The 25,540-nt window shown below is 41.6% G+C and overlaps 1 protein-coding gene across 3 annotated transcripts in view; it reads right to left on the bottom strand.

Moving 5' to 3' along the window:
• The window catches only part of SLC44A3 (solute carrier family 44 member 3), a 94,965-nt gene extending 70,334 nt beyond the window's left edge, over positions 1-24,631 (bottom strand). For 2 of the 3 annotated variants that reach the window (XM_067726968.1, XM_067726969.1), the window contains exons 1-5: positions 24,242-24,631; positions 23,639-23,746; positions 20,128-20,270; positions 17,791-17,927; positions 16,771-16,864 (exon numbers count right to left, since the gene is read on the bottom strand). In XM_067726968.1, the coding sequence (XP_067583069.1) occupies positions 16,771-16,864; positions 17,791-17,927; positions 20,128-20,270; positions 23,639-23,746; positions 24,242-24,268 (509 nt within the window). In that variant the 5' untranslated portion in view covers positions 24,269-24,631. The remainder of the gene's footprint in view (positions 1-16,770; positions 16,865-17,790; positions 17,928-20,127; positions 20,271-23,638; positions 23,747-24,241) is intronic. The other variant, XM_067726967.1, reaches the window with a different exon arrangement.
• Positions 24,632-25,540: the final 909 nt, after the last annotated feature.

Below are 25,540 nucleotides of genomic sequence, written 5' to 3'. Positions count from 1 at the left end.
AACAAAAACCAAAAAAAACATTGGTGCTACACTATTAACTAAACCACAGTCTTTATTTGGAAGTCACCATTTTCCACCAATTCCTTTTTGTGTTCCGGGACACCACACTGCATTTATTTGTTGTGTCTCTCTTGGTTTGTGAGAGTTTCTTAGTTCTTCCCTATTTCTCATAACTTTGACACTTTTGAAGATTCATGGTCAGGTATTTTATAAAATGTCCTTCAAGCTATAGAATGACCCTCACATTTTCTCATGATTAGGCTGCAGTTATGGGTTTATAGGAAGAAAACCACAGAGGCGAAGAGCTATTCTCAGAGGATCACATCAGGGGACACGACAGCAACATGACCCCACTGCTGAAGTTGCCCGAAATCACTTGGTTAAGGTGGCTGATACCTGCCAGTTTTCTCCACTGGAATGTGACTATTTTTCTCTTTCTACACTCTGTTCTTTAGAAGTGATTCACTAAATCCAGCCTGCTCTCAAGAAGAGGGAAATTAAGTTCCACCTCCTGGAGGAGGAATATCTACACACATTATCTGAGATCCTCTGTAAAGATTTATCTCCTTTCTCCCATTTATTTATTTACTTAATCAGTCATTTATTTATATAAGTATGGACTCATGGATATTTACTTTATCATCAACCCTAGTACGTAGCTTCAAAATTGCTAAATAGTATCCCATGAGAAACAAATTTACCAACTAGAGCACAGTGTTTATGTACAGTATTTTAAATTTTTTGGTGGTTTTTTTTTTTTTGGCTTTAGCTTACAGTATGTAGTCACAGGGTTACTTCTCAAAGTTACCTAGGCCAGCTCCTTTTCTCTCTACCCCCTTCAGTTAGGTTATGTCACACATTTATAATAAGTTAAATTCATTTGTTGCAGTCAACATTTTATCCTGAGATCTCCTGATACCTTGGTTGATTGTATTTTTTATTTGGATACAGTTGACTGTGTACAGGTGTTGGCAACTGCATAGACTCACGTACAAGAGCAATTCTAAAGAGATGTTTTTGTTTTTGTTTTGAGAGAGAGAACTGCCATGTGAGTCTATCGCTGTCCCTTAGGGCGAGGGATACTACTCCTAAGTCAGATGAGAAGTGTTTCCTGGAAAACTCAGAGGCTTTACAGATCTTAACCCATGGGTTAAGGTCTGAGCCCTGAGAACGGGGTGGGGCTGGTCTCCAGGACGGCTACATGGACGACTGTGGGGACCTCAGCGGAAAGAAGCTGTGGGTAGCTGCTCAGTGCCTCGGGAAAGGGGAAGGAAGGCCCGACCAGAGGAATAGGGAAATGATCAGCCAGGGCAGAGATGCACTCGACCATGTAAGGGGCACTGCTGGTGAGAAAGCCCATTGGTGGAACTTTCCAAATAACCCAAAAAGTGCTTCATGGAGAAAGCTGGCTGGAACATCTCCCAAGCCCAGAAGACTCATCCTAGAATCAGTACTAGTCAAGTAAAAATGCTCCTGGCTCCTTCTGTCTTCTCTTCACTTTTGGTGTGCCAGCCCCAAGAGTCAGAAGCCCGTTTTAGCAAAGCTGGGAAAGGAAGGGGTGAGGAAGTAGGAGAGGAGAGAGAAGCAGAGGATTGCACCTCCCCTGACCCAAGCCGTCCCCCTGCTCCTGACCCAACCTGGGGGATGGAGAAGCTTCAGCTTCCGGTCAAGTTTGAAGTCTGTCACACAGCGCTGAACATTTTAATCCCTGAATTGAAAGTGTCTTTTACCACTTAAAGTGACTGAGTCCTTACTACCTAAAAGTAACCAGAGAAGTCTTGCGAACTGTGTTTTCATTCAGGGGCAGAGAAAAAACTAGTCTGGCTGAATAAATTTAAAGGGACAGAGAAACAAAACTAGAGTAGCTTTCTAACTACATCCTATAGGTTATGTTTGATGTAATGATTATACAGGCAAATATACACACACACACGTATACATACTTATATGTATATAAACACATAAGTCACACTTATGATATTTCCTTTTTATGGAAAAGGTGGTACACTGCATACTGCTTTATAGTTTGCTTTTTTTTTAACTTAATACATCTTGTAGCTCTGCTCATATTAGAATATAAGAGACTCCTCTTATTTTTACTGAGGTAAAATTTACATATAGTGAAATGTACAGATCTTAAACATACAGTTGGTGGCTTTTGACAAATACATATGTCAATGTAACCACCAGCCCTTTCAAGGTGCAGAACAGCTTTTTTACCCCAGAAAGTTCCCTCATGCCCCCTTCCAATCAATCTCCATGCCTTTACAGGCACTATTAATCTGATTTCTATAACTAAACATTCGTTTTGGCTCTTGTCTAATCCCATTGAGATGGAATCACATAGTATGCACTTTTCTGTGTCCAGCTTCTGACACTCAGCTGTCACATGTATCAGCAGATCATTCCTTTAACTGCTGAGTACTCTTCCGCTGTATGAATATACTACCACTTGTCTGTCTAGTCTCCTGTTGATGGCCATTTGAGTTGTTTACAGTTTTGAGCTATTAAAAATAAAGTTGCTATCCAGGACCTACTGTATAGCACAGGGAACTATATTCAGTATCTTGTCATAACCTATCATGGAAACCTGAAAAAAACCATATTTATATACATACATATATATGTGTGTATCACTGAAACACTTTGCTGTATACCTGAAACACTGTAAATCAGCTATACTTCAGTTAAAAAAAGATGCATCATCATCAGTTTTAAAAAGCTGCTAGCAACATTCGTATATGTCTTTTTAGGGACATACGTTTTCATTTCTCCAAGTAACTACCTAAAAGTGGAATTGTTGGGTCGTATGGAAAGTGTATGCTTAGCTTTATAAGAAGCACCAAACTTTTTCCAAAGTGGCTGCAGCATTTATATCCCACCAGCAATGGCTGAGACTTCTAGCTGTTCTACCTCCTCACCAGCACTTGATATGGTTCACCTTTACAATGGGAGCCCTTCTAGTAAGCATGTAGTGATATCTCACGGTATTTTCAAGTTGCATTCTCCTGATGGCTAACAATGGTAAGCATCTTTTTATGTACCTATTGGCTCTTTGTTTATCTTCTTTTGAAAAGTGGCTGTTCAAGTCTTTTGCCTGGTTTTATTGGGTTGTCTGACTTTTTGTTATTGATTTAAAGTAGGGATCAGCCAAATTCAGCCCACCATCTGTTTTTGTACATGAAGCTTTATTGGAGCACAGCACAATGTATTTCTTTATGTATTTTCTATGGCTGCCCTTGCCCTGCCCTGGCACAGTTAAGTACTAGTGGCTCCTGAGATGATAATGCCCACAAAGCCTAAAGTATCTACTATATGGCCCTTTAAAGAAAAAGACTGCAGATGCTGATTTAAAGAAATTCTTTATACACATATTCTGGATTTAAGCATTTGTCATATATACATATTGTGAACATTTTCTCCAAGACTGTTGCTTCTTTCTTTTTGTTTGTTTTGCATTTTCTTCACGGTATCTTTAGATGAATAGAAGTTTTTAATTTTGATGAAGTCCAATGTATCATTTTTTTTCTTTTATGTATAGTGCTTTGTGTGCCCTCTCAAATTTTTGCCTACTTCAAGGCGGCAAAGATATTCTTCTACTTTTGTTCTAGAAGCTTTATAGTTTTAGCTTCTTAGGTTTAGGTCTAGGATCTATCTAAAATTAGTTTTTGTGTGTGGTATAAGGTAAGAGTCCTCAATCAAAATGACCAAGTCATTTTCCCCCATGTCTTCCCACTGATTTTAGCACCATTTGTTGAAAAGGCTTCTTCTCCCCATGAAATTGCCTTGCCACTTTCACTAAAAATCAATTGGCCATGTATATGTTACTCTATTTCTGGGCTCTCTATTCTGATTCACTTATCTGTCTATCCTCATTCCACTTTTTTGTGGTACGCGAGCCTCTCACTGTTGCGGCCTCTCCCGTTGCGGAGCACAGGCTCCAAACGCGCAGGCTCAGCGGCCATGGATCACGCGCCCAGCCGCTCCGCGGCATATGGGATCTTCCCGGAACGGGGCATGAGCCCCTGTCCCCTGCATCGGCAGGCGGACTCTCAACCACTGCGCCACCAGGGAAGCCCCCACACTGTCTTAATCACTGTAATTTTATAATAACTTTTGAAATCAGGTGTTATGAACTCTCTAACTTGGTTCTTCTTCAAGTTTTGTGTGTGTGTGTGTGTAAACCTATGTCTTTAGCATTTTCTATATTTTTTAGAATAAACTTGTCAATTTCTACAAAAATTATATTGGGGCACTGTGTTGAATCTATAGAACAATTTAGGGAGAAGAGACATCCTAACAATATGAAAACTTCCAATTCATGAATTAGGTATATTTCTCTACTTATTTAGGTGTTCTTTAATTTCTCTCAGCAATGTCTCATCAAAGTTTTCAGTTGAGGGCTCACATGTCTTCTGTTAAATATATTCCTAGTTATTCTATACATTTTTGATAGTGCTGAAGATGGACTTCAAAATTATTTCCTAGTTGTTTGCTGCTAATACAGAGAAATGTAACTTGACTTTGCAGTTTGCAGATTTGCTAAATTCACTAAGTAATTATTTTGTAGATTCCTTTGGATTTTCTATGCAAACAATTAGGTCATCTATTAATAAAGATGGTTTCGCCTCTTCCAATCTATTTTTTTCCCTTACTTTATTGCAATTCCTAGGACCTCTACTACAGTGGTGAGTAGAAGTGGTAAGAGCATATATCCTTGCCTTGTTTTTAATTTTAGGTAGAAAGCATTTTATAGTTCACCATTATGTATAATATTAACTACAGACTTCTCATAGATGCCCTTTATCAGACTGAGAAAGTTCTCAGCTATTCCCAGCTAGTCTCTTATTAAAAAAAAAGAGCTAAATAGTGTTACATTAAGTGATATACCATTATTTATTTAAGCAGCCCTCTATTGAAAGCCATTTAGATTGCTTTAATTATTTTGCTATTATAAACGCTGCAGTGAATAACCTTATACAAATGTCATTTCACACTGGTACATGTATACCTGAAGATTAAATTTCTAGAAGTAGAAATGCTTGATTAAAAAGTGATGAATGTAGGGAGGGGGATCAAGATGGCAGGGCAGGAGAATGCGGAGCTCACCTCCCCCCACAAACACATCAAAAATATATCTACATGTGGAGCAATTCTCATGGAAAACTAACTGGAAACCAGCAGAAGAACTCCTATACCACCAAGGTTGCAAGAAAGATTTCTACATAACCAGTTGGGACAGAAAAGGCACTGGGTTGGGACCTGTGCCCCTGAGAAGCAAGCAGGTCAAGCCACAATCTGGGCATCCGAGTCCTGGGCTCCTGTGTGGAGAAGACAAGCCCCCTTTCCTGCTGGAAAATCTGCTGCGACAGACAGAAGGGCTAGAGAAGCCTAGACTCTGCTTGCAAGGAGTATGCGACTGCTGTCTTGCTGACAATCAGGGTGGAGAGAGCCATGCACGGGTGGCTGCTGCCTCGTCGCACTTCTTAAACAGAAGGGGCAAACACCCTGGCCCTGCTCATTCCACACCACAGTCTGCTGCGAGATTAGGGCAATGATTCAGGTTAGCTATGCAGAACCAGACCAGGTCACCTGGGGGGTGATCCAGGGGAAGCCACAGAGGCCATTGCACATGGATGGGGCGAGTGGAGCCATAGTGGCCACTGTCAGGGTGAGCACAGGGAGGTGCCACAAGAGCACACAGAGGCTAAGGGCTGAATCTCGGGCAGACAGGCCCTGGGAATTCATCTAGCTACACAGAGACAGCCCAGAGGGCCTGGAATGCGGTCCAGGTGGGGCGGTGATGGCCACTGTCAGTGCATTCAGGAGTAGCAGATTATCTCCCAGTGAGAGCACCCCAGCTAAGCCCGCTTCACACCACAGCTTAGCCTAGACCTGGGGCAGACAGGTCCTGGTAGAAAACTGGCACCGAAGCAGCACAGATGGCAGGCAGGAGCATAGCCACCTAAACTCCTGCAGCCACAACGTCCTGACCTGCAGCCCCAGCCCACTCCACACCACAGCCTTGCACTAGATATGGGATGAACACAACAGAGAAAGGGATGCGATCTTGGGCTGCTTCTAAGCAGAGCCATGGGGGCCCACAGGTCCTCTGTGACCGCACGGGCCTCACTTGCTTTAGTATTCACCTCCCTAGGGGTGGGGCACGCACTCAAGAGCAATAGAGCCTGACTGAACCTGACCTTCAGGGCTTCTAATCCAACAACTGGGGAGCAGACCCTGCCCCTGACAGGGTGACAACAGCCACAGAACAGAAGAGAAGCCCCACCTCATATCCTGCACAGGGTCTAGAAACAACAACACGAACTACACCTCCTATCAAGGGGATAATGGCCAGCAAACTCTGAGGAAAGACCTGGCTGGCAGCCATACCCAAGCCAGCAACTTGCACCAAAGACATTGGACATGGACAGTCTACACAGAGATGCTCCCACATAAAAACACCCCTTCAAGACCACAGTAGATAATTGTGTCTCCTAGATTTATAAAGACAGAGAAAGTTAAATAAAATGAAAAGGCAAAGGAACTACTCCCAATTAAATGAAAAAGAAAAATCCCCTGAAAGAACAAACAATGAAACAGACCTCTCCAATCCACTACACCCCAAGTTAAAAAAGTTGGCAATAAAAATGATAACTGAATTAAGAAAGATTATTGATAGAAATGCAAATCACTGTAACAAGGAGCTAGAAACTATAAAGGTGAAACAATCAAAAAGAGACAATTCAACTGCCAAGATAAAAACCAATCTAGAAGCAATTCATAGCAGAATAAATGACACAGAAGAATGAATAAGTGACTGGAAGATAGAATAATGGAAATCACCCAAGCAGAACAGCAGATAGAAAGACAAATGAAAACAAATGAAAGCAACATACTAGGCTTATGGGATAATGTAAAATGTGCCAACCTACACATAATAGGCGTTCCAGAAGGAGAAGGTAGCGGGGATTGAAAATGTATTTGAAGAAATTATGGCTGAAAACTTGCCAAACCTTAAGAAGGAAACATATAACCAGGTGCAGGAAGCACAGAGGGTCCCAAACAATATGAACCCAAACAGACCCACACCAAGACATATCATAATTAAGATGGCAAAAGTTAAAGGGAGGATTCTAACAGCAGCAAGAGAAAAACAAAGAGTCAGTTACAAGGGAACCCCCATAAGGCTATCAGCTGATTTCTCTGCAGAAACTTTGCAGGACCTGAAGGGAGTGGCAAGATGCATTCAAAGTCCTGAAAGGGAAAAACCTAGGATGCTCCACCCAGCATGATTATCATTTAGAATAGAAGGAGAGAGAAAGATTTCCCAGAGAGGCAAAAACAAAAATCATCCAGCAATACTAAACCTACCCTAAAAGAAACATCAAAGAGTCTTCTCTAAATAGAAAACCCGCAAGAATTTATAGGAAAGGGAAAATCATAATAGAAAAGGCAAATATATAAAAGGATTGACGATTACTTAAATAAGCCAGTACATAGATTAAACAACAATAAAAAATTGTAAAAGCAATTGTACTTACAATAAATAGGAAAAGGATAAGCATGAAGATGTAAAATATGACATCAAAAGCACAAAATGTGAGGGAGAGGAGTATAAAAATGTAGATCTTTTAGAATGTCTTTGACCTTGAATGACTATTAGTTTAAAGCAAGTAAATAGATATAGTTGTGGGTCAACATGCTTGAACTTCATGGTAACTACAAATCAAAAGCAGAACAGATCCACAAAAAACGAAAAGAAAGGAACTCAAGCATACTACAAAAGAAAGTCATCAAATCACAAAAGAAAATACAAAAAGAAGAAATGAATGAAGAAGAACTACAGAACAACTGGAAAACAAGGATTAAAATGGCAATAAATACATACCTATCAATTATTACTTTAAACGTCAATGGACCAAATGCTCCACTCAAAAGACATAGCATGGCAGATTGAATAAAAAAAACAAGAAACTACAATATGCTGCCTGCAAGAGATTCACTTCAGGGCAAAAGACACTCACAGACTAAAAATGAGGGTATAGAAAAAAATATTTAATGTAACTAGAAACAAGAAGAAAGCAGGGGTAGCAATACTCATATCAGACAAAATAGGCTTTAAAACAAAGGCCATAAAGAAAGACATTAAATAATGATAAAGGGTTCAATACAAGAAGAGGATATTACACTCTTTAATATTATGCACCCAGTATGGGACCTCCTAAATACATAAAACAAATACTAACAAGCATAAAGGGAGAAATGGACAAGAATACAATAATAGTAGGAGACTTCAACCCTCCACTGACATCAATAGACAGATCATCCAGACAGAAAATCAATAAGGCAACAGAGGTCCTAAATGACACAATAAACCAGTTGTAACTAACTGATATCTACAGGACACTACATCCAAAAAAACCATAATACACGTTCTTTTCAAGCGCACATGGAATGTTCTCCAGGATACACCACGTACTAGGTCACAAAGCAAGCCTCAACAAATTCAAGAGGACAGAAATTATTTCAAGCATCTTTTCTGACCACAAGAGTATGAAACTAGAAATCCACCACAGAAAGAAAAAGAGGAAAATACTAAACAACATCCTACTAAAAAAAAAAAACCCCAAAAAACAAACAAAAATGGGCCATGATGAAATCAAAGAAGAAATTGGAAATTACCTTGAGACAAATGAAAATATAACCTTACAAAATCTATGGGATGCAGTAAAAGCAGTTCTAAGGGGGAAGTTCATAGTGATACAGGCCTTCTTCAAGAAACAAGAAAAATCTCAAATAAACAACCTAACCGGTCACTTAAAGAATTAGAAAAAGAACAAACAAAACCCAAAGTCAGCAGAAGGAAGGAAACAATAAAGATCAGAGAGGAAATACATAAAATAGAGATAAAAGAATTGAAAAGATCAATAAAACCAAGAGGTAGTTTTTTTAAAGATAAACAAAATCAACAAACCTCTAGCCAGGCTCACCAATAGGAAAAGAGAGAGGATCCAAATAAACAAAACAAGAAATGAAAGAGAAGAAATAACTTAATAACACAGAAATATTAAAACATTAGAAAATATTATGAGCAGTTATACGCCAACAAATTGGACAACCTAGAAGAAATGGTAAAGTTTCTAGAAACATACAGCCTGCCAAGGCTGAGTCAAGAAGAAACAGAAAATTTGAACAGACATTACTAGAAGTGAAATAGAATATGTAATAATAAAAAAAAAAAACTCCCTGCAAACAAAAGTCTAGGACCAGACAGCTTCACTGGGGAATCTTACCAAACATGTAAAGATGAACTTATATCTATCCTTCTCAAACAATTCCAAAAAGTTGAAGAGAGAGGAACACTCACAAATTCTTTCTATGAGGCTACCATCACGCTGATGCCAAAACCAGACAAAGACACTACCAAAAAAGAAAATTACAGGCCAGTATCTTTGATGACTATAGATGCAAAAATCTCAACAAAATATTAGCAAACCAAATCCATACATAAAAAGGATCATACACCATGATCAAGTTGGATTAATTGCAGGGTTGCAAGAAAGGTTCAACATATACAAATCAATCAGTGTGATTCACCACATTAACAAAAGACAAAAATCACATAATCATTTCAATAGATGCAAAAAAATTTGACAAAATTCAGCATTCATTCATGATAAAAACACTCACCAAAGTGGGTATAAAGGCGACATATCTCAATATAATAAAAGCCATTTATGACAAATCCACAGCCAACACAATACTCAACAGTGAAAAACAAACGCCTTCCCACTAAATTCAGGAAAAAGACAAGGATGCCCGCTCTCACCACTTCTATTCAACATAGTATTGGAAGTCTTAGTCACAGCAATCAGACAAGAAAAAGAAATAAAAGGTATCCAAATTGGAAGGGAAGAGGTAAAACTGTCACTATTTGCAGATGACATGATACTCTATGTAGAGAACTCTAAAGTTTCCACACAAAAACTACTAGAACTAATAAATGAATTCAGCAAGGTAGCAGGATACAAAATTAGTATACAGAAATCTGTTGTATTTCTTTACACTAATAACAAAATATCAAAAATTTTAAAAAGTCCCATTTAAAATCTCATTAAAAAAACACATAGGAATAAAATTAACCAAAGAGGTGAAAGACTATATGCTGAAAACTATAAAACATTGAAAAAGAAACTGAAGAAGATTCAAAGAAATGGAAAGACACCCCATGCTTTTGGATTGGGAGAAGTAATATTGTTAAAATGGCCATATTACCCAAGGCAACCTACAGACTTAATGTGATCCCTATCAAAATATCCATAACATTTTTCACAGAACTAGAACAAATAATCCTAAAATTTATATGGAACCACAAAAGACCCCATACTGCCAAAGCAATACTGAGAAAAAAGAACAAAGCTAGAGGTACAACCCTTCCAGACTTCAGACAATGCTACAAAGCAACGGTAATCAAAACAGCATGGTACTGGCACAAAAGCAGACATATAGATTGATGGAACAGGATACAGAGCCCAGAAATAAATCCACACACCTATGGTCAATTAATCTACGACGAAGGATGCAAGAACATGCAATGGAGAAAAGACAGTCTCTTCAATAAGTGGTGCTGGGAAAACTGGAGTTACTTGTAAAAGAATAAAATTAGAACATTCCATAACACCATATACAAAAATAAACTCAAAATGGATTAAAAACCTAAATGTAAGACCAGATACTAAAAAACTCCCAGAGGAAAACATAGACAGAACACTCTTTGACATAAATTTTAGCAATATTTTTTTGCATCTGTCTCCTAGAGCAAAGGAAACAAAAGCAAAAATAAACAAATGGGACCTAATTAAACTTAAATGCTTTTGCACAGCAAAGGAAACCATCAACAAAATGAAAAGACAACCTATGGATTCGGAGAAAATATTTGCAAATGATGAGACTGACAAGGGGTCAATATCCAAAATATACCAATAGCTCATATAACTTAATACTGAAAAGATAAACAATTCAATTAAAAAATGGGCAGAGAACTCAATAGACATTTTTCCAATGAGGAAATGTAGATGGCCAAGAAGCACGTGAAAAGATGCTCAACATCACTAATTATTAGAGAAATGCAAATCAAAACCATAGTGAGGTATCACCTTGCACCAGTTGGAAGTGCCGTCATCAAAAGTCTACAAATAATAAATGCTGGAAAGGGTGTGGAGAAAAGAGAACACTTGTACACTGTTGGTGGGAATGTAAATTGGTGTAGCCACTAGGGAAAACAGTATGTAGGTTCCTTTAAAAAACTAGAATTAGAGCTACCATATGATCCAGCAATCCCACTCCTCTGCATATACCAGAAAAAATGAAAACTCTAATTCAAAAAGATACATGCACACCAGTGTACATAGCAGCACTATTTATAATAACCAGGACAGGGAAGCAACCTAAAATGTCCATCAACAGATGAATGGATAAAGAAGATGTGGTATATACATACAATGGAATATTACTCAGCCATAAAGAAGAGTGAAATACTGTCATTTGCAGCAACATGGAGGGACCTAGAGAATATTATACTTAGTGAAGTAAGCCAGACAAAGACAAATACTATATGATATCACTTATAATGTGGAATCTAAAAAAAATTATAATACAGATGAATCTATATACAAAACAGAAACAGACTCATAGACATAGAAAACAAACTTGTGGTTGCCAAAGGGGAGAGAAAGGGAGTATGGGATTAACAGATACAAGCTACTATACATAAAATAGATAAGCAACAAGGATTTACTGTATAGCACAGGGAATTATATTCAATATCTTATAAGATATAATCAATATAATCAGAAAAAAAATAACTGAATCACTATGCTGTACACCCGAAACTAACACAATATTGTTTTTTTAAGAGTTCTTTAAATATTTATTTATTTTTGGCTGCATCGGGCCTTCCTTGCTGCACGCGGGCTTTCTCTAGCTGCGGTGAGCAGGCTTCTCATTGCGGTGGCTTCTCTTGTTGCGGAGCACGGGCTCTAGGCTCGCAGGCTTCATTACTTGTGGTTCGCAGGCTCTAGAGCGCAGGCTCAGTGTTGTGGCGCGCGGGCTTAGTTGCTCCGCAGCACGTGGGATCTTCCCAGGCCAGGGCTCGAACCCGTGTCCCCTGCATTGGCAGGCGGATTCTTAACCACTGTGCCACCAGGGAAGTCCCCTAACACAATATTGTAAATCAACCATACTTCAGTAAAAAAATTAATGAATGTATGTACCTTCATGACTGATGAATATTGATGAATTACCCTCAGGATCCTGCCTCAGCATTGTATGGAAGTGCCTATTTCCCTACACTCTTGCCAAAGGTGTGTTTTTAAACATGTTGCCAGGCTATGGGGTGAAAACATTAGAGTCTTAAATGGAATTTACCCTATCATGAGGGAGGTTCATTCTTTTTTAGTATCTTTAAAAAATATTGTGCTTTTTCTCTGCAGCATCTATTCACATTCTTTTTTCATTTTTATATTGAGATATTGGTCTTTCAAAAGTTGACTAGTAAGGCCTGTCATAAATTAGAGATTAATCTTTTTTATATGAATAGCAATTTATTTGCCTGTTAATTTTACTTCTAGTGTTTTGCCATGCAGAAATATTTGTTTTTAATGTAGTCAATGCATTTTTAATTTTATGCCTCCTGAGTTTTAAGTCATGGTTAGAAGCCTTCCTTACTTCCAGGCTATAAGAGAATTCTCCCATGCCTTCTAGTACTTCCTGGTTTCACTTTATAAGTTAAAATCTTTAACCCATTTGCAATTTATCCATATAAGCCACGAGGTGTAGATCCAGCTCTTCCCTCTGGATGCCTACCCAGCTGTCCCAACCTACATGTTGAACAGTCCATCTTTTTGTCACTGATTTGAGGTGCCTTTTTTTTTTATCATTTACTAAATTCTTGTAAGAATTTGGGTCTATTCCTGGATTATATAATATCTTTCACTGATCTTTCTACATATGTACTAGTACCCAGCATTTTAATTATTAAAGATTGTTTTAAAAACTGGAAGGGCTGGTTTTCCTTCATTGTTTTTCTTTTTCAGATTTTTCTTGGCCATTTAAGAAACTTTTTTCCTTGCAAACTTACATCAGCTTATCTAGCTACTGAAAAAATCCTGCTATTATTTTTATTTTAATCATGATAAACCTATTGCTCAACTTAGACAGACATAACATCTTAATAATGTAGGGAGAAGTAACATTTTTATAATGTTGAGTCATACTGTCAAGAACAATTTCTGTCTTCTGATTTGTTCAAGCTTTCTTTGTAGCTCAGGAATATATGAAAGTTTTCTTCCTGTGGCTCTTGTATATTTCTTGTTAAATTTATTTCTAGGCACTTTTGTGTTTTTGTAGGTGTTTTTTCTTGCTGTGGTAAAAGGAGTCTTTTCAAAAAACATATGAATGCTACAGATTTCAGTATATTTATCTTGTTCCCTGCCACCAAAGTTTCTTGTCATTTGTAGCTTTTCAGTTAATTTTCTTACCACCTACAGAGTAATAATTTTACCTCCTGCTTTCCAACTTCTAAACCTCTATTTTCTTTTTCTTTGCTTTTACTAAACAGTCTTAATACCAAAGAATCTGAACTGTTTTGAAAGAAAATGTTTTCTGAACTTTCATTTAGTGTTTCTGAAAAATAAGGTCAGATGTATAGATTCAATGTCATTTTATATTCCCCCAAACATAATTTTCCCTAAGAGCTTAATTTTGTCAACATAGTTTGTTAAACATGGTGCTTTTTAGGCATTTAACTTCCCTGTACAGGTAAAGAATGACCCATCTTACCCCAGAGAGTGATGGAGAGAGGCATGTAAAGTGTGGGTCACCCCTAGTGACCAGCTAGCTGGTAGGTGGCTGACCAGGTAGCTGCCTACGGAGTACCTCATGAGCTGGGGCAGGGGATGTGTCTCTTGGCCACAAACTGTGATTTCTTCCCCACTTCTGCTTTTCCTCTCCCCACCAGCAAAGCCACTCAGATATGCTGGAAGTAATTTGGAGAGCTGACTGTATATTTAGGTGACTCTCTATATGGAATTTATTCAAGCAAACAATGCAGTGACATGCACAGGCACCAAGGTGAGAGGCTAGAATTTACTGGAGGGAAAAGAAAAGCCCAAGCCTTTTACATTTTAAATATATGGGGGACTCAAAATACAAATATTACGCTGAACACCAAAAGGAAAAAGATATGCTTGCTTGTTATCTTCTGCAGTATTTTTTCACTGCTCTTAGAAGCTCATTCCTAGGTACACAAATCTTCTTGATACTCAGTCATTGCTCTAAAAGGGTATGTTATACCTCATGTGACCAACCCAGAGAGAAGAAACAATTGGCTTAGTCAAAAAGAGGTATTTAGAAAATGTGCTTTGGCTGTATAGCCACACTTCTCATGTTCTCAAGCTTTTCACTCTTGGCACTGCTCTTCCATGATAAATATGATAATTTCCATCTTAAAACAACCACTTGCTTGTGTAGGAAAAGGAAATGGAGCCCTCGAGCCTATTTCTATCTCCCTAACTCCATCCAAGAAAAGCCAATCAGCAGTTTTGTCTTCACTTGAAAAGTTAGTGTTGGAAAGGTCTGCATTTAAGGGGTGAAGGGCGTAGGATTGGCTGGAGCGGTAGAAAAGATGGTGCCCCGAGGACACAGTGTACAGGACCAACCTCCCGGCCCCCCCGCCCCCCCCCCCCAAGCTTGGTGTGAGCCTAAGGAGGCCATTTGCCAGGCAAAAGAAAACCAACGAAGTCTCGACTGTTTGTTTTGGGTTATAGGAACAAATATGGACGCTGTTTGGGTTTGAAGGCCAGCTCTTCCACTTGTGCAACCTTAACCTACCTCTGCATCAGCTTTCTCAGCTGTAAAATAGGGTTGAAACGATATCCACAACACAGAGGTTTTATGAGGTCCAAGTAAATTAATACATGTAAAGAGCTTAGAAAAGTACCTGGCAAGTATCAGAGCTCAATAGATGTTTGTTGTTATCATCATCAATATCAAGATATAAGCTTCCCATGGAATTACAGTTACCATCCCATTTACAGTAAGAGGAGAGTTTATCCAACTCTGGTTAAATTACAGCCTTAAAAATTCTCTTCTCTTTCAATTCCTTCTGCAGGTCCAGTTACAAATAGTGTTCTTTAAAAAATCCTTCTCAAAACACAAACACTGCACTACATTACTTATATGTGGAATCTAAAATAGTTAATCTCACAGAGGCAGAGAACAGAATGGTAGTCACCACAGGGGAGGGAGGGAAAAGGGGAGATGTTGGTCAAAGGGTATAAAGTTAAAAAAAAACTTCTCTCCGCCTGTTAAATAATTTTCTTTCAAGTTACTACAACATTTTTGGGTTTTTTCCCCTGGATTTAGTTATGTTTCATTGAGACATGTTTATGACATCTAACAAAAATCAGAATTAAAAAAATAAGATATTATAGAAAAACGATATGGTATTCTCCTCTGGAAATAATTCTCCCCTCTTTCAATTACTTATAACACAAAGTATTTATTTTAGAAAAGAAGGGCACAAGGATGGTTAACTATATTCTTCCTCCTATTCTGTTAAAATCTCATTTTTTAGCACCTGCTATCTCAGCATTTTTCAAGCTGCATCTGCAGCCTGTTAGAAGATTATGAAATAGATTACTTTTTAAAAAAGTGAAATAGAATAGAAACTATTAGTGTGAATCATATGCAGTAAGGGGAAGTCTTGTTTTGTGAGACTTTTATTTCTGTTCTATATACAGAAGTATGCATGAAGCTATGTATACTGGGGTTGTGATGTAATACATGTCTTACTGTGAATCCCAGTCACGAGTTTGATGAACACTATAGCAGGGGGTTGGCATGATGCCTTGGTTCTACTTAAATTGTCATTATCTTGAAGGGATTGTGCACAGAGGTCTCATTCACTGTAAACATATGTACAATTTTCAAAAGAATGGCAATGCAAAATAAACCCAAGTCCTCCTTCAGTACATCTCAGCATCCTGATGGTGGCAATGATTATTCACTGCATTTTTCCCTTTAGTCTTCTCAATGGCTCACACATGAGGCATTTACCATGGCAGTGCAACTACTGCTTCACCATTACAACTTTAACTATAGGGGACCTCCTCTGTGCCAAGTACTGCCCTAGTTGATTGGGATGAATAAGATGCTGAAAGCAGTTCACTGAGTGGTGTTCTTGAGAAGGACCTGTTTTCTATTCTCATTGAGAAGAAAGGTGTGGACTCATTTGGCCTTGCCCACCAAGGCCTGTTTCTTATGGAGGAATCTAGAGCTAAAAAAAACTAACAATGTCTGGTTGCAATAAAAAAGCAAAAGTAAATGATTTCTACTTTGTGATAAACAGCTGGAGTAGAAAAAACACACCAACTACTTGATAAAATCATTCATTTGGTAATAATTCATATAGTACTTTTTGCTAGCTCCAGGGTTGTCATTTGAAGACTACGTGTATTTTTACTGTTTGAGTTTTCTCCTTATTTAGCCTGGTTTCTAATCCATTGTCCTAAACCAATACGTATATTGCAAACAGCCCCTCCTTGTTTATCCCTGGCCTTCTGTAAACCGTAAGCTCCCTGCAGGCAGGGGCTCTACTGGATATCTCCTTTGCAGCTGCTTTCTGTGATACCCAGAGGAGTAACAGCCTCCCACCAAGTACCCAATAACTTTTGTTAATGGATAAGGAAAACGTATGGAAGCTTTTACCTTGGAGGAACTGGTAGCCTGGGGCACAGCGAGTCTGCATTTGGATTCTGGGTGTAGTTGAAGGAATTCAAACTATAAACACACAGGAAGGACCCTGGAAGCAGAAGACACACAGACTGTACCACCTTCCTACGTTGTGCTTATCTTTCTAGGGGAGCCAGTAAGGAAACCATAGTCATTTTACCAAACCAGGAAAAAAAAAAAAAACCCAATAAATCACTCAGGTTTAGAAAACAGGTCTCTGGGTGACCTAAGACAAAAAGAATCAGCATCACAACTGAGACTGAGCTAGGTCCTCTCTTTTTCTCTCTCCAAAATGCCAAATTCAAAACTGAAAGTTATACGATAGGTACTAAAACGATAGGAAGATGAATTATTATATAGGCTTCATATTTTTAACCCAGCCTTGCAAACAGTTTTTAAAACTCTGGCACCCCATTTCACAAGCAGATGAAATTTGCAGTGGGTTGTCTCGAATTTCTTTTTACTTTCCTTTGCTTGTTTAATGCTTAAAATATAAATCTGAAAAGCAGGCTAAGAGCAAGTTACACAAATGCTTTTGGAACAGCTTAAGGCTATCCCACTGGTCAGTGAAACTATCCATGGCCCGAACATCTTAATGAAAGAACATACCTGTCGGCAATTCAACCCAAAGCCTGTGGGTGCCTCTCTAGGACTGGATGTGCCAAGTGCACAGAGCTCTCTGACCTCCATCTGACCTTGCCTTTGGGCCCTAAATGTCTGCTGTCTCCTCCCGCTCTCTATGGCAGACCAGTCCCTGGCAGTTAGCAGAGAACAGCTAGGGTTTCAGATGAATTCCAGATAAACCTGAATGAAATTGAACAGCTCAGGAGAAAATGTTTATGGCCCTTTCTACACAAGGAGAGGCACCCACAGGAAGGACAATTTCCAGTTTTGCAGAGAAAGCCAGGGCAGGGCAAGTTATCTAGGTCTGCACAGGTTACCCTGCTGTGGTCCCCAGCCTCAGAAGGAAGAGTGACCCCATCCCTCGGTACCTACCAGTAGTGTTTGCAAAGAGCTGGACCTCTTCCAGGGTATTAAGCTGCTCTTCAGGACAGCTGGACACACAGAGAACGGTGGAACTGAACCTCACATCCTTGACTTCCAGGTTGCAGGAATTCATAAAAAACACGTGTCTAGGAGACAAATGAAACAGGAGAAGAATGTCGTAGAGCATTTCCTGTCATTGAGTTTGATTGTGGGACTTAAAAATACCCACACGCTATCAAATGTGGGAATAATTAAGGCAAATTTTCATCATCAAATACTTCCACATAATTTAACATGTATTATGCCTACCTGGGTTCATCTATGGAGTTGTGCAGCTTGGCAACCATACTCAAATGTTAACAAAACTTCCCTTTTCCAGATTCAGCATTTTCTGGGATGTTGATTAACACTAGGGAGTTCTCCAAACAAGTCACTGAGGAAGGGAAAGGACTGATTAAACTGTCCCTGGTTTGCTAGGTGAGGCCAGTGCAGGAACGACTCATGAAGTCCACAGAAAGCATATTTGCACCCAGAGTGTTCAATTATACCTCAGAGAATAGCTGAACCCAGGGAAGTGAGACGTGGAGAGGAGGAGACCGAGGCTGTGAATTAAAGGCTTACCCCTCCCCCTGCCTCCCAGTTTGAGACAGGAAACTCATGAGACCCTTCCTGCTGCAGCTGCCCAGCCACTGGGCACAAGAACAAAACTGGTTGTTGACATTAACAGGGTCACATGCTGGTTGGCAGTGGCAGCTCTCAGGCCCATGCCCTACACTTAACCGGGTTGCTGAGATCAGAGGAATGTCAGACCAAGAGCCCTGTAGGCAGTCCTCCAGGGGAGGGACTGGAGAAGGGGTGCCAGAAGCTTCTTCTTCCTCCAACTGGGGTTGGGAGAACGGTGGGTGGTGTAACAGGAGATGGGGGAACAGATTTCCTTGGTGTAGGATAAATACGTATTTTATTCTACTTATTAATTTTAAAAAATTGTAGTAAAATACACATAAAATTTTACCATCTTAAAGCTTTTATGTGCGCAGTGGCATTAAGAACATTCACATTGCTGTGCAGCAATCCCTACCACCCAGAACTCTTTTCATCTTGCAAAACTGAAACTCTGTACCCATTTAACAATAAGTCATCACTCCCAAACCCTGGCAACCACCATTCTACTTTCTGTCTCTATGAATGTGATTACTCTAGATATCTCATATAAGTGGAATCATAAAATATCTTTTCGTGACTGACTTGTTTCACTTAGCATAATATCCTCAAGATTCATCTATGTTGTTACATGTGTCATAATTGCTTTCCTTTATAAGGCTGAACAGTATCCCAGTATATATATACATACACATTTTGTTCATTTATTCATCTGCTGATGGACACTTGGTTGCTTCTACCTTTTAGCTATTGAGAATAATAAAATATGTACTTTTCATTTCAAAGAGGATGACTGTTTCCCAGCATTGCATTATGAATACAATGTCTAAACAGGAGCACAGGTGCATCTGGGGAGCCCCTTCCTCTCCTGTCTTCTTTGTGAGTGACACCCACAAGTGCAGGGAGAAATGCCCCTCAGGCAGTCCATGTTCAGCAGTGCAAAGCCCCCCTCCTCAAGAGCAAATTCAGGGGTAGAGGAGGCCTGGTCGCAGATTTGTATTTGGTGATTCCAAACTTATACTCAGGACCTATCTAGACCTTTAAGATTTCTTTCCTAGGAGCTGCTTTTGATTATCAAGTCTTGAAATTATCACAAAGCTGTATCCATCTTAGAAAATCATGGCCAGGGATTTCTCTCCCCTCAGGGATTCCCGTCTCTTCTCTCCCCTTTTTGTTTCTGTGTTGGAGTTGGTGGGAGAAAAGTGAGACACCAAAGCTGAGAGTGCCGTAGCTGAGAGTGTAGGCTGGGGAGGGAGTGGGACACAGGTTCCCAGCATTCCCAGGTGGGATTCAGGTATTTCCACACTGAAACAATACTGTGGATGGTGTATAATTAGTAACATGATTCTGATACATTATGGATAATAATAGTGACAACTAACATTTATTAAGCCTTAGCTCATGCAGTGTCTCAGTGGATCCTTAAAACAATCTTGTGAGGTGGGTCTAATAACCAGTTTAAAAAGATGAAAACTCAGCTCAGAGAGGTTAAGTACTCTGCCCAATTTCAATTTAGGGCTGGCTGACTCTAAAACTTGTGTCCTTACTACCACACACGTCTCCCTCTCATGAGTTGGGCGGACAGAGTTTTGAGTGGGAAAACAGTTTCCAGGCTCAAACGACTAATTGATACAAAGTTTTGAAATCTAGCCCCTCTGTAGGTTGGGGACTTACTTGAAAACTTACTTTTTTAGGGTCATGTCCTGCCCCGAAAGAGGGGCCCCTTCTACTGGGGAGTTCTTCTTGCCACACACGTTGCCAAAGCTGTCGTAGCCGAAGAGGAGTCTTCCTGTGGCCCCAGCCGTCACTGAGTAGCCCATGATGAACATCTGGCAAAACCCAAGTAGCCGCCATGAGAGCCTGGCCAAGGGCTGGAAACTGGTCCCCCACATCCTTGGATGTTGATATAAAATGGAACCGGGTGGAAACGAATCTCCCCAGCATCACTGCACTTTCCTCCTTCATCAGTAATACCAGCGAATCAGAGCAGTTAGCGCGCTGCTCCTCTAGTACGTGCTTTACCAGGTTAGGGAGGGAGAACATTCTAAAACACTGAAGCAGATTCCTCTCTATTTTCTCACCAGTTTGTGCTTCTCACCTTCTTCTCCAAGAGTCTGTCATTTTTTTCTTCTTGGCCTAAGTTCACCAGGATAATTCAATTTTTTTCCACTTGAGGTTCTTGTTTTATTAAGGTCATAAGCAAGGCTATGCTGCCTTCCCTGAGGTTCTATCCATCCGTCCAACCCTTACTTCCTTCCACCTCCCTCAACTTTTCTTTTTGTCTTGTATTTAGGGGATTCTAACCCTCTGTCCATAACAAGTGAGAAAATGGTGTTTTGGAGTAAGTCCTTAAAAATACACAAGATAAAGAATCTCAGGAATTCTGCTGGACAAGAACATCACGCGATCTATAGTCACTTTTGTCCAATTCCGGAATGAATGTGGACTATTTAAAATATTCAGCTCAAACGACTGTTCCCTTAATATGCATTGACGGGCCCTCTACTCGGATTGAGTCTGTATCTTCCCATAACATAAGCTTAGTGTTGTAAGTTTCTCAATCTACAATGAGTAGAATACCATTTAATACTTGGAATCTATAGCACTGGTACCATATGTTCCAAAGGTACATTGTCCCAAAGTCAAATATGTTTCAGATACTCTACATTCATTACTAATTTAGGAATCAAAATAACAGTCTTACAGTGCCCAGTGTGTGCTAGAGACTCTGTTGCGGAGGGACATAGAAACAAACACAACCGAGCCCCTGCCCCCAAGGAACTCGGCCTAGAAGACAGGCAGGGCTCAGGGCTTATAAACAGCTGGCTTCCTGGGGAAGGAGGCTCTCTGTCCCTCCTACTCTGCCAGCACCTCCTCAGTCTTGAGGTCAAACTGCAGGATGAGTGGGTCACCCTTGCCGGCGGACAGACCCCTTACCCTTTACTCTGAGGCTGTGGTTCTGCGTGTGACCGTGGGCCCATGTGGCTGACGTGATAGGCTGACCCAGCCCCCGGGTGTTCCCTTCCTGCCCTTCCTTCTGGAGTGTGGTCAGATCCTGATTGGTTTTGGACTTAGAGGGAGGAAAGGAGTCCTGGGCTTTTGCCCGGCTCACCAGAGATCTAATAATGAAGTGATATTTCCCATTTATCAGCATTCTTTATGTTAATGTCCCCCTTGGGAAGCTTGTGGGGAGGAGTAGAAGGTTTTTTTTTGGGGGGGTGGTTTCTGGGGGGAACAGATTTGGGTAATCCTGAGTCCCTGTCATACTACTACTACTTTAAACCATCAAAAGTTTTTTCCAATTTCAAACACACAATTGCAATTCCAAAGAGTAGGCGTGTATAGCAGTTATAGTGGGTTATCAAGGAGGTCACTGTCAACTGTACTGGGGGAGATCTGGAAAAAGGAGTGTTGAAAGATGAGTAAGAAAAGGCAAGGTGGGAGAGGACACTGGAGAGGTAGTAGAGGCAGAGATGGTCCAGGATTTGAGCCGTTCTGTTCTGTGTCTTACGCACATATAAAGAAAGGCTGGCACTCTTTCTGTTTATAATAGACTGTCCCTGCTTGTAATTCTGGCCCCTCACCCCAAACCTCCTTCGTCTAGCCCTAACTCAGGGCAGCACCATCAGTAATCCCATCCCGCATGTGCCTTGTCACTGGTCAGGATGTCACAAGACCGACCAGAAAGCCGAACAGCAGAGAGGCAGAAAAAACACTCCTTGCTATCTTGGCTGTGGTTAAAAAAATGTTGCAAAGATACTAAAAGCTAGTCACCTAAGGAAGAACTATTATTATTCAAATTTAATATAGTAAAGAGAATGTGGGCATTTCAGATTTATTTTGCAAAGGACATATAAATTTAAAGCAGCTTCTAGCTCTGTACCACCTCTCAGATGGTTCTTAATTCTTCAGGCTGTGATGGGCCATCTACAAATCCTCTCCTCAGAAAGCCGTTGGTTGAAGGTTTGGTAGTGCTGCACTAGGTTTGCATTGTAGAGGGGCCAGGGAAGATCATTAACAGCCCAGGTTCAAAGCTGCCAGGTACTGGCAGAACAGCTGCTCCCTGCATTTATATAATAGCAGATCCAGAGAGAAATACCAGCATCTGTGGGCAAGTATAGGTGGAGGTGTTGTAGGCACAGTTTCTCGCAGCTCCTAGAGAAGAGCTCCAAGGGTCATAATAGAAGCAACACAGAACATTCAATTATGCCTTTAAGGACCAACCTTCCATTGTGCCTGTTACCCATCTGCCTGTGAGAAACCAGTCGGTAAGTCAACAACTGAATAAATGCCTTTCTTACTTGGAAAGAAGAACAAATATATTTTAGGGTTTATTCAAATTTGTTTCCTTTCAACAGAGGTAATTATGTGATAGCTACTGTCCAGCTTTATAGATTGATCATTTACCATGCAGCAAATAGCACGGCTCAGTCTGGAATGGATGCTTTCATGAACATACTCTTTGAAGAAGTTGAGTGAGCTTTTTTCTGCTGTTAACTACAACTCTAAAATAAGTACAAAGGCTACAAGATTCAGCTTCCAAGAGACCCTCCCAGGACAAAAATGGCACAGCATGATGAGGTCTACCATCAATCAGACGCACCTGGAAACTACAGTAGGAAGGGGGAATCCCATTACCTACCAAACTAGAGGGTTTATAGCAAAGGCTTGTTTACCTATTAGCTGCTAAACGCAACATATGGAGAGGGCATTACACTCAGCTAAAGTAAGAAGAATGTATTGATATTTCTAGGCTTGCACTGGATTTCCCTTTGTTAGAGGAACATTTTATCAATATGTGGGGGGGCTGAGATGAGATGGTAAAAGAACTTCCCCTCAGTGAGCTGGGATAATAAGAGACCACATATTGGCCTATTAAATAACGATGCCACTGCAAACGGTGGTTCTCATTTCCTAATGGAGTCTCGCATTAGAACGTGACTGACGGCAACAAGCCAGCCTCTCCAATTCACCGAGCCTAGGAGGTTGAGACACCTGACAGGAATTTCGGAGAACTGCTGTTTACCCTGCGGTACTGGCAGATAGATCGCTCCCTGAAGCACAAACTTTAACCTCGTACCACCCGGAGCCTTCTCCCCAGGAAAGGCCCTGGGGACGCTATTTACATTTGGGGCACAGCTATCTCAGGACACACACACATACTCTGGTCTCTTCCCTGCCAGGCGCTCACACTTACCAAACCAGCCCAAAAGAGAAAGAACAGGAACAACCAGGCCTTATCTGTGCATTTCCTATAAATCTGAGGTCGCCACTGTCTTTGCCTGGGGGTTGTCTCCGTGGAAACCTTCCAGAAAAAGAAGGAAGAGTATTGAGGAAAAGAGGATAATCATATAGGTCCCAACCTGGAAAATGAATCGAAACTTACTTGAAGACTGCTCAGGAATCTGAGGAATAACCCATTCCTTTTTTTTTTTTTTTTTTTTTAAACGTGGCCGCCTGAAGCTCTCATGGAGCCTTTGAAACACCTGTCCTGTGCAGAGTGGATGTTAAGGTCCCAGTCGCTGAGTCCTTACCTGGAGGTGCGCCTAGAGGCGGCCCCAAGTTGGTGCTGGGCGGCCAGCCTCTCCTGCGCCTCCGTCCCAGGACTGGGGTCCGAGGTCCTCCCCGCCAGGTGCCCCCAGGACGCGGCGGCGCCGGGGGGGGCGGGGCGGTGGGTATTGATCCGAGGGGATCCTGGGAGGCGGAAGCGTCCGGGCGAGCAGGTGCTTGGAGGGGCCCGAGCCTTCCCCCGCGGCCCTTCCCCCCCGGTCCCTCCCCCGGGGCCAGGTGCAGGCCTTACCAGGTGCTCGGTGCGGAGGCACTGCATCCTGCGCTCCGCCCCAGGGTCCGCGCACTGGGAGCCCACGCAGAGCCCACGGCGGGCCGGCCCGGGGCCCGGCAGTCAAGCGGGGGGAAGGGGCGCAGCGCCGCCCCGCGGCCGCCTTCGAGCGCCACGGACTTCGCCCCTGGCGCTGCCCCGAGGGCCCCCCGGCCCCCCGGCCCCCGCGAGCACCCGGGCCGCCCGCCTCAACCTCCGCGCGGTGGGGCGCCCGGGAAGCCCGTGTCGCCCGCTGAAGCGCGAGGCCCCCGCTGGCCCCACCACGACCCTGGGCGCGTCCTCTCTGGGGCGTAATGAGCCGGCGGCCACCGCAGTGAGCAGGAAGCCGAAAGTCTCAACAAACCCTTCCAGAGGGCGGGCCGGGGTGGGGTGCTGAATTACATCTACATAGCTAACAGGTGAGTGCCCTTACCCTGCCCCTGATTCTGTTTTAACTGATTTAAGACATTATTAAACAATCAAAAAGGCAGAAACTACCGTTATCCCCAGTCTACAGATGAGGGAAACTGAGGCACGGACAGCAGCCATGTAACTTGCTTGGGGACACACAGCGAGAAAACCGTAGAGCTAGGAGTTGAACCCCGCCACAACACTCGAGGAGTTTTCGCGGTGGTCCTCTTTCCATCAGGATGGCGGCCAGGGGCTGCTGGCTCTCTCCCATAACGCGTGACCTGGAGAAACTAAAGCAGCTGGAGGAACCACGGGTTCCAGGAAGTAAAACAAGAATAAAAAGCCTGGGGAGTCTGAGGACTGCCGTAATCTGTGAGCATGTGGGCAGTGGGTGGCGGGAGGAGAGGCCAAAGAGTTAGTTGGGATGAAGGAATTTCAGGTTCTGTTCTCACCTCTCTGTCCCAATAATGGGACAATCATTGTCAGGCTGTTTACAATTGAAATGATAGCCACTGCAGAAGCCACTGGTGGAGGAGTCCTTCGGGTAATAGCTGACCGGTGCAAAAGTGCTATCGGGGTGAGACATTAAAACAACTGAAAATGGGCCCCCTACCCCCTTTCACTCTCTACTCCTCCCATCCACACCCCCACGGCTGCTAGGTTACTGTTTCTTTTCAGCACTGCTTCTCCCTGAGGGGAGAAACCTGGCTGAGGAATGATCTGATGTAGTGTCAGAGAGTGGGATGGACAGACGGTGGTTCTCTGGTGCCTGAGACTTAAGTTCTGGGCTCATCACCGCCCTCCCACCCCTAACTCACTGGGCCTTCTGGTTGTATATTTATCAGAGTAGCTGAAACTCCAAGCGAACAT

This window comes from Pseudorca crassidens, chromosome 2 (genome assembly GCF_039906515.1).
Source record: "Pseudorca crassidens isolate mPseCra1 chromosome 2, mPseCra1.hap1, whole genome shotgun sequence".
Classification (NCBI taxonomy): domain Eukaryota; kingdom Metazoa; phylum Chordata; class Mammalia; order Artiodactyla; family Delphinidae; genus Pseudorca; species Pseudorca crassidens.
This window is presented reverse-complemented; position numbering and strand designations above follow the sequence as displayed.